Source organism: Trachurus japonicus, chromosome 5 (assembly GCF_045865225.1).
Source record: "Trachurus japonicus isolate A0001 chromosome 5, Traja_1.0".
In the NCBI taxonomy this organism is placed as follows: domain Eukaryota; kingdom Metazoa; phylum Chordata; class Actinopteri; order Carangiformes; family Carangidae; genus Trachurus; species Trachurus japonicus.
Window position 1 is genome coordinate 20,750,696 of NC_140911.1, and position 12,119 is coordinate 20,762,814.

Sequence of the window (12,119 nt, forward strand, 5' to 3'; positions counted from 1 at the left end):
TAGCAGAGATTAATTTTTAATCAGCCGGACACGTATCTGATCTAACCTCCTTCACTATGTGTGTGTGTGTGTGTGTGTGTGTGTGTGTGTGTATCTGAACTGAAGACGTGCTGATCTACAAAACTCTTAGCAGCTGGGATAAGAGTGAAGACATTTATTTAATTTTCTATTTACTTTTCATTTGTATAAAATACTGAAAGTTGTTGCAGTGGATTAACTGATGAAAATGTTAGACATGTTTTACTGTCAATCAAAATATTGATAGAAAGTTAAAAGTCAGGATGTTTAAAGAGGTAGCAGGTTACAGTAATACCAGAGTAAGAGGTCACTTACACACCTGAGAAGGTCCTGTTTTTGTTGTTGTTAAAGTTAAAGTTTATCACTGAGTGATTAATGATTTAATTATGTCCACCATGTTCAGGATTTAAAGTTTAAGTTGAAATAGCATTAATATAAAATATTTGATGTGGCTTCCCGTGGAATAACAAAGAAAACACAAGGAAGAGAGGATGAGCACATCTGTCCTGGGAGCTGAGACAGATGCTGATGTGATTTGGTTTTGCAGGTGAATCTGAACCGCATCTTGTTTTTTATTTTTTCCTTGTACGACTTCCTGTCACAGTGTGAAGAGCCAAACACTGAGAAACGTCATGACAGGTTCCACAGACCAGAATAAAAACATCAGTGTCTCCTCAGTTTTCTCTACTGACAGAGACAGAGCATCTTCCTCTCTCACTATCATCTTCCTCCTCTGACACTCTTGACAGGAGGGAAACATCTGTCGGCTCCACAACCGTACACATCCATGTTGCAAGGGTCACTTCACTCACATCAGAAAAACAACTCATTGTGTTTCTGTCATATCTTCACACACAGAGACTAAGATGATCTGGTACTTGTGGTTGTTTCACATCAGACGCAGTATTTCTGTGTGGACCTGATGACAGAGACTTGGTGAAAATTAGATAATCAGATTTAGTTTGGTGAGTTATTATCAATGGAAAATCACATTAACCACAGTCTCTCAATACTGTACTGAAGGACAGAACATGAATAAACCTGACTCTGTGTTGACAATTCATCAAACTGAAGATCTATCATCAGGCATAAAAGAAGCAAACAATAGAAATACTCAAGTACAAGTGCCTCAGATTGTACCTAAGTAACTACAATAAGTATGTATATTATCTATTATTTAAGAGTTGTACTCAATTATCATTTATCTCGTATTTAATCTGCTGTATAAACAACACTGAACCGGCTCGTGACCCTGGTGGCGAAGGATTGAATAAGGCGGTAGAGAGACAGATAAGAGGGCGGAGGTGAGTTGAGGATCCTGGTTGTTGACGCTCAGCTGGGTTGTCGTTCTGTCTCCTCTGTGATGTTGATCCACTGACACTTTGACACTTTGACAGGTGTCGTCCATCGTCCACTGAGCAGCAGCCAACGTCTCAGACTTGTCCTGTAAATGAACCCCTTCGATCGAAGCCACTGACTCATCCTCCACTGTGAACCTGTCCAGATGTTGTTTCATCTGTCTTGTCAGTTTCACTATCTGCAACATTCACAGACTCAGATTCACTTCATTTGTTGAAGAAAATTAAATCCTTTATCTTAGTTTTTATAACGATATCATTTAGAGATGAAATTAGGATAAAATAATTGAGACTGAACCTCACTAGATAATCTAGAGCTCTCAAGTTACTATGGAGACAATGTGATTTCTGCCTCTGATTGAAATACTCTGATATTTTTAGTCTGCAGCTTCAAAAGTTTCTGCAGTTTAAATTTGATGAATATCTTTAATGGTTCCTTTTAGATTTTTTAAAAAAGATTTTTCTTAAACAACAACAAAAAAATTGAAAAATTATCCTTGCAAAAATAATAATAAGAATAATAAAAGATTTTTGTTATTGTCATTCCATAGTCCCAGAATAAGAAAGTAATATTGTTCCTATAACATTAAACTTTTCCTTTTAATATTATATTTTCTGTCTTTCTAATCTACATCATCCACTAACACACTTTTTCACAGTTTGTCAGGATCAGTTTTATTCATTTTTTCATGTTTGCGTGCACCATACCTTGTTTTCTCTCCAGGTCTCTGTGCTCAGTACATTTCATCTTTTGTTTTTGGTTACACTTTTTTTTCAGTCATTCTTCACATCAGTGTCTAAAGAGACACTGAACAAAGCTCCTGAAACGGGCACATGCACATGAACAAACCACAGTTCAGTTTTTTCAGTCTGTCATGAAAATGGTCGCTCAAACTGTTAATCCACCGTCCTCCATGTTTGTTTGAGTCAATGCACAGACTGCTGACAGTGAGTGGTCGCGCGACTCCTGAAAGATTCACGATGGAGCGTGAACTTGGACCAGATTGGACCTGGAGTCTGGTTGAGGAGGCGGAGCCTGAGCTCTGAGGTCACGGGTCAGCTGAGCCTCACAGACGATTCAGCTCCTTCCTCCTCAGCATCGACGAGTAGGACGAATGCTCCACGTAGCTGTAATTTATCACACCACCTTCATCCTCATAGTCAATGTCATCGTCATCGATATCATCAATATCGTCTTCGTCCAGACACCGGCTGTCCTCGTCTGACTCCTCATCCTCCTCCTCCTCCTCCTCATCTTCCTCCTCTGGCTCGTTCTCGCAGCTCAACCTCATCTTCCGACTGTTGTTGTTCCTCACCGACGCTTCCAGAGCTTTCTGTCGCCGGTAGAAGTGTGAGAACTTGTTGAAGATGATGGTGATGGGCAGCGCCACCACCAGGGTGCCGCCTAAAATGCATCCGCTGGCCGCCAGTTTCCCCATCACCGTGACGGGCACCACGTCCCCGTATCCCACTGTGGTCATGCTCACGGTGCCCCACCACCAGCAGGCCGGGATGGTGTCCAGACCCACATCCTGAGGAGAGACACAGAGATGCTTCAGGTTTACGTGGTTACACATGTCAGATGAAGCTTGTTGTGCTTCGACAGATACAGATATTTCAACCAGATGAGGAAGTTCATGTGACATTTGACTGAGCAACAGCGTTAAAAACCTTATAATATAAAAGACAAAATGAGAAAACGATAAAGTGTCACATGAAAACAAAACCTCGCTGATTAAAATAACAGATAAAAAGACAAGATGAACATGAATAAAAACCAATTCAGAGGAAGTGAATCATCACCTCTTCATATTCAGCTGTGTATGCGATCCCGGAGAAGACGGACACGCCCACAGCCAGGTACAGCAGCAGGATGCCGACCTCCCGGTAACTGTGCTGCAGAGACAAGACAGAGTGAAGCTCATTAGGAACTTCACATCAAAGATCCTCCATAGAGTTTATATACACTTTATAGTTTTCCTCTACTGTGACTGTTTACAAGGCGACTGGTACAAATGTCTTGCCCGTCAACCTTTAGCCCTGTTTACTGCCGAGAAGAGAAGAGAAGAGAAGAGAAGAGAAGAGAAGAGAAGAGAAGAGAAGAGAAGAGAAGAGAAGAGAAGAGAAGAGAAGAGAAAAATATTTCCAATCAGATTATTAGAATAAATAGAGAAGATGCTGAGCTCTGAGCTGTGACGTCTTCATTGTTTTATCGCCTAAAGGATAAAAGATGAAATCCTCTACAGATCACACATCAGGAGCATTAATATGTAAATATAATGAATCAAAGTCCACTGGCTGCGTGACATTTTACAAAGTGTGACACGTTATCTGAGCTGTGATTTATCTGTTTACCTCAGAGTCAGACTCGTGTTATGATGGATGAGACGTTTACGTGACCTGTGGTTCTACTCATTGATACCTCATGTGTTAGGATGTAATGAAACCACCATCAGTGCTGGCGTAGCCTAACTGAGACACATCGCATGGGACTAACAGCATACGTAACCACGGTGACAGGCGGAGGACCGACTCACCCGGAGAGTCGCCCCCAGAGACCGGAGTCCCGTCGAGTGTCGAGCCAACTTCAGGACCCTGAAGATCCTCATCAGCCTGAAGACCTGAACAGACAGAGACGTGTTTCAGTCCAACTGTCTCATCATGTTTACCAACACCAGACTGTGACTGTGTCCACTGTGTCCAAACACCTGCATTCACAACTCTGCTGATGTCACCACATCTGTCCATTTCAGGTGATGTCAGACAAGCCCCGCCTCTAAGAAGCTGTAAATCAACGCTAAAAACCTTTTTTTCTTTTTTCTTTTATTACATTTCTTCAATGTTTGCTGTTTTTGTGAAGAGTTTTACCTCTTTGATCCTGAGAAGTTTAGTTTGTGGTGAAGTAAAATGTGCAATATATTGCCTCTGAAATGTTGTGAAGTAAATTGTAAATTAACAAATAAATGGAAAGAGTTATTATATCATATATTGTATTAAACTCCAGGACCCAGACTCTGCTCCTCTACTGTGTCAGAGGTTAGATTAAATGTGGTATACCTGTATGAGTCGTCCCAGGTTTCCGAGCTCGGACTCTGATCCCACCAGCATGTCAAAGAAGAGGGTGATGTAGATGGGAACCACAGAAACCATGTCGATGATGTTCAGAGGGTGATGAAAGAACTTCCTCCTGTTGGGGGCGAGCAGCAGTCGCATCACCACCTCAGAGACAAAGAGACAACACTCAGTGTTTTGTTTTATTTCTGAGTGTTTTCAGTGTCATGTCTGTTCTGTTGTCACCTCACCTCAAAGGTGAACCAGCAGCTGCAGAAAACCTCCAGGGCCTGCATGGTGGGGTCCTCGATCAGCTTCCCCTCAGAGTCAAATGTCTTCAAGAGGAGAAGAGGAGAGTGATCACATAACATGGTTTTCAGTCATTCATCTCAGAACTTCACACTGAGCCCGTCATTACTGCTGCTACAGAAACAACCTGAGCTCATCATGAAGTCGTGGCATCATCTCCGCTATATGACGTCAAAGCACCACAAGATGTTTCCAGACCCTCACAGTATGAAAAATGTGATATAACAGAAGCAGATTTCCTCCAGCTCCACTCTCTGACCCCAGTCGGAGAGATTCTGGATAAACATTTTAAAACTCTTTCATGTTGCTTGATCTACATCAAACCAGATTTGGGCATCGTTTAGCTCAGTGGGTAGAGCAGGCGCCCCATATGCAGAGGTTACAGTCCTCGCCACACTGGCCCCTGGTTTGATTACCAGTGGCCCTTTGCTGCTTGTCATTTCCTTCCAATTCCTGTCTCTCTACAGCTGCCCTATCAATTAAAAGCCCCAAAATATACTTTAAAAAAAGCATATCCTCTTTTAATTTGATAAAGAAGAGCACAAAAGCAGCTCCTCTCCTCTTGTCTGATCACAGCCAGAAGAATGATTCTGATGCTTGATGAAGAAGTAGGAGCTCAAAGGCTCAAAGAAATTTCAACACCGAACTGGCACCAATACGAAGTTAAAGCAGATATCAGTGGAATGTTTTTGTTAATATAAGTCCTAAATAGTCCTATTTTCCGTCAGCAATCACTTACATGAAGTATTTCAGCCTAAACACGAGTCTCTCCGTCACTCTGCTCTGCTGTAACCCGAGGAGAAAATTTTCCTTGTGGGATACAAGTGTTATCCAATGAGGGGAGAGAACGGCATGAAGGGCTGTGTGTGCAGCCAAGGGATGCGCGTGAATGTGGTGACGTAGCACGAGGACCAATTGATGCCTGACAAGGGCGGGGGCTGCTAACTCATGGTGCGTTCAAGGAAACTCGTACTTTGTGTTTTTCCTTCCTGTGAAGTCATACCAGTTCGATCTGGTACGAGTTCACGGGTCGGAAGTTACGAGTGGCCGTTATAGGGAACTTTCACAGACAACAGGACGGTAAAAACACGAGCTACGGGTTACCTGGAACGCTACCAAGTCGTAGTTGTGACTTGAAGCTGTAACTTACGGTTTCAAAAGCCTGCCTTGAACACAGCATTAGCCGAAACGGCCGTGCCGATGATATCTGCTTTAAGCTGAATTAACTATTCGCTGTTCGTCTTTGCAGAGCCACCATAGAAACACAGTAATTTTTCACTGTGTCACTGTGATTCTGAGACGAACGGAATCATTAATAGGGACCTTCTGAAGTAATACCAGTTTTCTCAGCAGTTTCTCACTGGATTCATCACTGATAGACACTTACTCTGAGAGTGAGGAGGAGATTCACTGTGCATTACGTCCGTTCCTTCAGATTTGACTGAGTTACAGCGCTGAGGAGTGGATTGATTTTCGACTGAGTGTTTTAAAGTGCTGCTGTAATTTCCTCCATGAGTCCAAATCAACAGGCGGGAGACAGAGAGTAACTTCCTGTGCAAGTGAAACAGCTCCTCCTGTCTCCTCTCACTGCAACCTTTCAGATTTCCCAATCGAACCCACCTGATACTCGGGGATGCTGTTGATGCACATGATGGCGATGGATGTGAGCACGACGGCGATGGAGAGAAGGCTGAAGAGTTTGCTGGGGATGGAGTAACCCGGGTTCTCCAGAGTCAGCCACAGACACTTCCTGATGTTCCCGTAACGCACCTCCTGGAAATGCTGCATGTCTCTAGGGACAGAGAAGGAGAGCTGATGATGATGATGATGATGATGATGATGATGATGATGATGATGATGATGATGATGATGATGATGACCACAGCACTGATCGATCCTCTACAGCGAGAGCGCTCCAGTCTGTTACCTTTTCAGGTCTGATATCTCGTCCACAGACGTGTCGATGCTGCTGACGTCGCTCTCATCGTCCCAGCTGCGGTGGCGGCTGCTCTCCAGTTTGCGGTCGTGGTAACGGTAACTACAGCAACTGTCCAGGAAGAACTCGTTGATGCCCCAGTACTCGATCTCTTGACTGGAACAAAAAAGAAACTCATTAGTTCATCAGTTACAGTCACTTTACATTATGACTGGTGCTTATTTATTTGTTTCTGGCTGTTCCCTGTAGGAAAGACATTAACTTATGTAACACTTAATGGTCTAACTCATCTTGATTTATGATCATCCGAAGCATCCAGACCTACTCAGATTTTCTAGTTTCTCTGCAACCTACCACTGCTGCTCCAGACAGGTGAAAACAGCATTGATGGATTTCACTGAACAAACAGTAATGCTACGGTGACTCCCTGTTTGTCTGTGCAATAGGACGATGGTGCTGTTCAACATTCACCTGAAGGAAAAGACGCAGAGCTCCTCCATGATGTGAAGTTTTCCAGTCTGGTAGAAGTGGAGCACGTATGGGAACAGGCCGGGGTTCCTGTCAAAATAAAACTCCTTCTGGTGCACGTCATAGTCATCGCACACCTGCAGGATGGAGGAAGTAAGGAGGGTTTTTACTTAAAGCAAGTTACCCCCGACACACACACACACCTGCCACACACACCTGCAGTATGTCCTCCTCAGAGTCACAGGCCAGCAGCTTTCCCAGTCTGGTGTCAGGGAATTTCTTCAGCGTGCTGGAGCAGAGGCTCCTCTTCAGACCACCGACGTTCACATGGACCAGGACCTCGTCCGAGTCCTGGTGGACCCAGCTGGGCAGACTCTCCTTCACCATGGTAACCTGGTAACACAACAGAGACACCTCTTCAACATTGAAAGATAGGTGGAGCAGACAAAGTGAAACAAACTGGAACAGACTGCAGCTGTGACTGAAATCTAAACGGGCAGTGAGTTGATTTTTGTTCAGGTCCAACAAAACAACACAATGAGCAATTCCAATCTTCCAAATGACTTTTTTTTTTACTTTTCCTTTTAAATATTTTATCAGGGCAGTTTGAGCCTTCATTAGACTGAGAGGGAGAGAGAGATGCAGCAAAGTTTCCTGTTGGATTCAAACCAGCCATGTTGTGGTTCACTGATTCACAAACTTGAAGTCATTCACATCAACCACTTAATTGATCCTGAGTTAGTCTGACTCTTGATAAACAGGATGTAACTGGAACTAGTGTGAGTGGCGGAGAGATACAACTGTGAGGGGGTGACTGAAGATGTGTGTTTTCAAGCAGATTCAGTCATCTCATATATTATTGTGATTATGATAAATCTAATTCAAACACAAGTGCAGGATTTTAAATGTTAAACTCTGTGATGCTGTGATTGCTGTGTCTGACTAACACATTGGTTAATTCATCATTTGTTGACGATCACAAATCTACAGTAGAAGCAGCCTCATACTTTAACTACAGATATTTGAGTTCATTATAGTTGTGAACATTTGGACCCTGAACAGACATTCAGTGACTCAGGTCTCGTCTTCTCTCAGGCTTTGAGCTTCTTCTCTGTAACGATGTCTCTCTCTCTCTCCACTTTCATTTGCTAAATGCACCAGACAAACTAATTTGATGAACCAGACATCTTAATGTTAACTAAAAAAAAACAAAAAAATAACATAATGCGTATCGGCCGAGAGCCAAAAGGCTTTTACTGAGCTTCAGACCCTCAGTCCAGGTTTGAGCTGGAAACACAATGCGCTCTTCTCAGAAATACTTCACATACATTATGATTTAATCTCTATTAATATTAATTGTGGTGGCACACAACTCGTCTCCACGTGATCACGTTTACAAAGAAAAGAAAAACTCACATGCAGCCAAAACAGAAACCAACTCCCACACATGCTCATCTACTGTACTCCCAATGCAAACACCCACACAGTTTGTACACACTCACAATCAGGATCACATCATGAAATCACTCAACAGTTAAAGTTTAAAGTTCAGATCATCCAACTTTAAACTACAGGACGGCCTTTACACGTTGCTGCAGATGTTCCTCAGTGTTTTACAGTGAATGACACTGACAAGAAACAGGATTCAGCTCAGTTCAGTTGGCTACTTTCATGTTATGAGGATGTTTGTGATCTGAGCGATGCCTCCTGCTTTGAACGTCCCGACACTATAGGGCTGAGGGGCTGCATCCATTTGGAAGCAGCACTAAGTGCCTGGCTTCAGGTAAAATGTGTAGCTGTAATGTCATGTAATAATGTTACACAGTCTCTGATTGTGTGGTGTAGGAAATGGCCTGAGGAATCACAGACAGGTGTTAGCCTAATGTGGACTTAATGGTGTTTTAAGCAGGGCAGTCTGACTTCATCTGTCTCTGCCGGCTGTTTAATCAGGTTTTTCTCTCCGTCCTCGGGTTGGAGGTTTTACGGTCACATGATCTGAATACAGTAGAGATCCATCTTCATGTGTCAGCAGCATGTTTGTGTGGATTTGGAGGTGGTTGTGGGAGAGGATGTGGGAAGCATGTTAATATTTATAAAAGCCAGAGGTGGAGAGGAACCGAGTGTGGTTACTGTGGTCAAGTGCAGCTTATAAATACCTGAACTGCACTTGAGTTTGCCATTTCATACTACTTTATACATCGGTGCATTTCTGTTACTCCACTCTGTTTAGCTGGTATCGACATTTACCAGCCACTTTATTAGGTACACCTATTTAATTGCTAATTAACGCTAATTGACCAATCATATAAATGAGGCTCTAATTTGGTGACAACTCACACAGAAAAGTGAGGCCAACACTAGACTATAGAAGATTGGAAAAACATTTTACTCATAATGACTCTTTTTTTTCAGTCAGAATCTGGCGTAAACAAAACAAAAGCATGTTTCCAACTTCTTGTTGCATCTGTGCCATGAGGAATTGAGGGAGTTTTGAAGACAGTCCATCCTGGGACTGGTAAGGTGTTCCTAACACTGTGACAGTTGAGGGTATTTTTACCAGTTACAATTGAATTTGCCAAGTGTGAAAATGACATAGAAGACAGAAGAGGCATTACTGTATACTGTTGAAATTGCATGTAATTTTCTTGAGCAATTTCAGGTTGTTCATAATGTTTTGTAAAAGGATAGTTCATTAAATGAAAACATCTTAGTAATACCTGTACTTCTTTGCACTAAACATTGGGAAACATTTTGAGTTTTTGTTATTCATAGGTTATAATGCTATCATTTTACTGGTCCGGCCCACTTGAGATCAAATTACGCTGTATGTGGCCCCTGAACTAAAAACGAGTTTGACACCCCTGCTTTAAACAAACATACTATGTCCTACTATATAAAACCTATGATTAGCTCCGACACATTTTTCACATTTTCTATTTTTGTGGATTTATTTGACAAATAGATACGGTGATGCACATGCACTACATCACTGCGTAGGCTTTATCTGTTTATAATTTGGAAGCAAGAAACTATAAAACACAGACAATAATCTGTGACATTAACGCACCAATAAAACCATTATACACCAGTAAAAGAGGAGAATGGAGGAGGGGAGATGGAGGAGATGAGACGTGGAAACACTAAGAAAAAAAACTTTTCTAAAAGAGCTTTTTAAATATTCATGTCCTCTGTACTGTATGTTAGGTTTAATAACACACATGTTTCCTTCTGGTGAGAAAAGCTAAATGGAGACAAAACCATGTTTAAGTAACAAGATCATCTAACCAGAGGTGAGCTTTCAGCTGCATCTCCTGGTCTTCACGCATTCTGTAAACTGACACCTTTCAGCTGAGATGTTATTATGTTTATACACTGAGCAGAAACAAATCTGATTTATAGGTACCTTTTTTAATCCAACTCTTGTCTGAATAAGACAAGATTTAGATCAGCTCAGTCTTAACTTAAGCCTTCAGTGAAAGTTTTTCAAAAACAGCTTCAAACCAACAGTAAACACACCAGATGAATTGGCTAAGAATACACAAATGCACATCTAAAAGGAGGCACATGCAGCATGACAAGCAGATTAACAGCTAAACAAAATCAATAAACAGATACAGTTACATAGATAGGTTACCTAGGCCTGCAGTGATTTATTTTTCTACACATTTTTGCTTTTGATGAAGAAACTGAAAATTTTAAAACTACAGTGTAAAATCTGTTTAGTTTTGTTCCAACAGTCCATATATCCATTGAGGTCAAACTACATAATAATGATTAGGCCTACCTGCTCCACAGGTAACTCAATGCAGCCACGAAGTGAGTAAATGTGTTTGAGACATTGATAACAATGAAACAATCGCAGTAATTATTATTTTCTCTTATTCCTTAAACCAACGTTACAGTAGCCTATGTGGCTCTGCCGTCCTCTCTCTGTCTATAATTAAATGCAGGGCCCTGCTGGGGTCCCGGGGGGCCGCCGCTGTGGTGCACATACAGAAATAAAGTTGATGTATAATTCAGCACGAGGAAGCGCAGCGGCTTAAATCACAGCGGCGGAAAAACGCAACTCGGCCAACAAACGGCCGCAAACATGCACGTTCATGCAAAAACACAATTGTGCAGACTAAAACACCGCACCTGGACTGTTCAACTGTTAATTAGAAGAATTAATTATAACAGCTGGGGTCGTTTTATAGGCTAGGAGACGCTGCAGCTTCAGTTGTGACCGCAACCAATTAACTTTTATTTCTTCATTGATACTCACGTGTGAGTTGAGTCACGATGCTCGTTCATCACCGGACCAGCTGTCAAGTTCACCCCATGACGTGTTGACAACTTTCACACCCTCACGACCGAAAGCGACCAAACATCACACACGAGCTCTCGGGGTGTGGAGAAAAAGAGAAAACTGTAGTTGTATTGAAACTTTGAGGAGTCGCTTCCCATCACACCACCGTGCACCCGCAGGTCTCCTCCATCTGCACCGCCCGTCTCTCTCTCTCTCTCTCTCTCTCTCTCTCTCTCTCTCTCTCTCTCTCTCTCTCTCTCTCTCTCTCTCTCCCTCTCTCTCTCTCTCTCTCTCTCTCTCTCTCCCTCCCTCTTCCTCTCTGGCGGTCTTCGTGTCTTTCCGTCACATTCCGGAACAGGATCGAGATTTCCGATTATCTCCGATCAAGAAATAGCTTCAGTTCAGGGTAATGTAGCAGCCTACTTGTGTTGGATTGTTTTCACGGTGCGTCTGCGGCCCTCAGTGGACAATTCAGATGCAGGTTCCCGCAGGACATCTCTCTGCTCTCATCACTGAACCGTTGCTGTTAAAATGTGGTTCCTTTTTTTATTTCCCGTGGCAGCACTGGAGCGCCTTATCTCACACCTGGGAGTTGAACACCGTGTGTGTTTTTGATGCGTGATGAAATTAGGTGAAATCTCATGTGCCATTTCATGAACTCATTATTTTTTTAATTACGGTAATATACCAG

The 12,119-nt window shown here is 42.5% G+C and overlaps 1 protein-coding gene across 1 annotated transcript; it reads right to left on the bottom strand.

Annotated features, from left to right (window-relative positions):
* Positions 1 to 2,356: 2,356 nt before the first annotated feature.
* Positions 2,357 to 11,539, bottom strand: LOC146987513 (delayed-rectifier potassium channel regulatory subunit KCNS2). Its single transcript, XM_085776713.1, has 10 exons — positions 11,405 to 11,539; positions 7,357 to 7,533; positions 7,144 to 7,277; positions 6,664 to 6,828; positions 6,357 to 6,528; positions 4,679 to 4,762; positions 4,434 to 4,595; positions 3,914 to 3,997; positions 3,180 to 3,272; positions 2,357 to 2,908 (listed from the first exon to the last, which is right to left on the bottom strand). The coding sequence occupies exons 2-10, from the start codon at positions 7,525 to 7,527 to the stop codon at positions 2,444 to 2,446; spliced, it is 1,530 nt and encodes a 509-aa protein (XP_085632839.1). The 5' UTR covers positions 7,528 to 7,533; positions 11,405 to 11,539; the 3' UTR covers positions 2,357 to 2,443.
* Positions 11,540 to 12,119: the final 580 nt, after the last annotated feature.

Excerpts from the sequence above, each read along its gene's own strand:
- LOC146987513 (XM_085776713.1), bottom strand. The coding sequence starts at position 7,527 with ATGGTGAAGGAGAGTCTGCCCAGCTGGGTCCACCAGGACTCGGACGAG. Across the intron at positions 6,529-6,663 it reads GAGATATCAGACCTGAAAAG|AGACATGCAGCATTTCCAGG; the intron begins GTAACAGACTGG and ends CTCTGTCCCTAG. Across the intron at positions 4,596-4,678 it reads GCTGCTGGTTCACCTTTGAG|GTGGTGATGCGACTGCTGCT; the intron begins GTGAGGTGACAA and ends TTTGTCTCTGAG.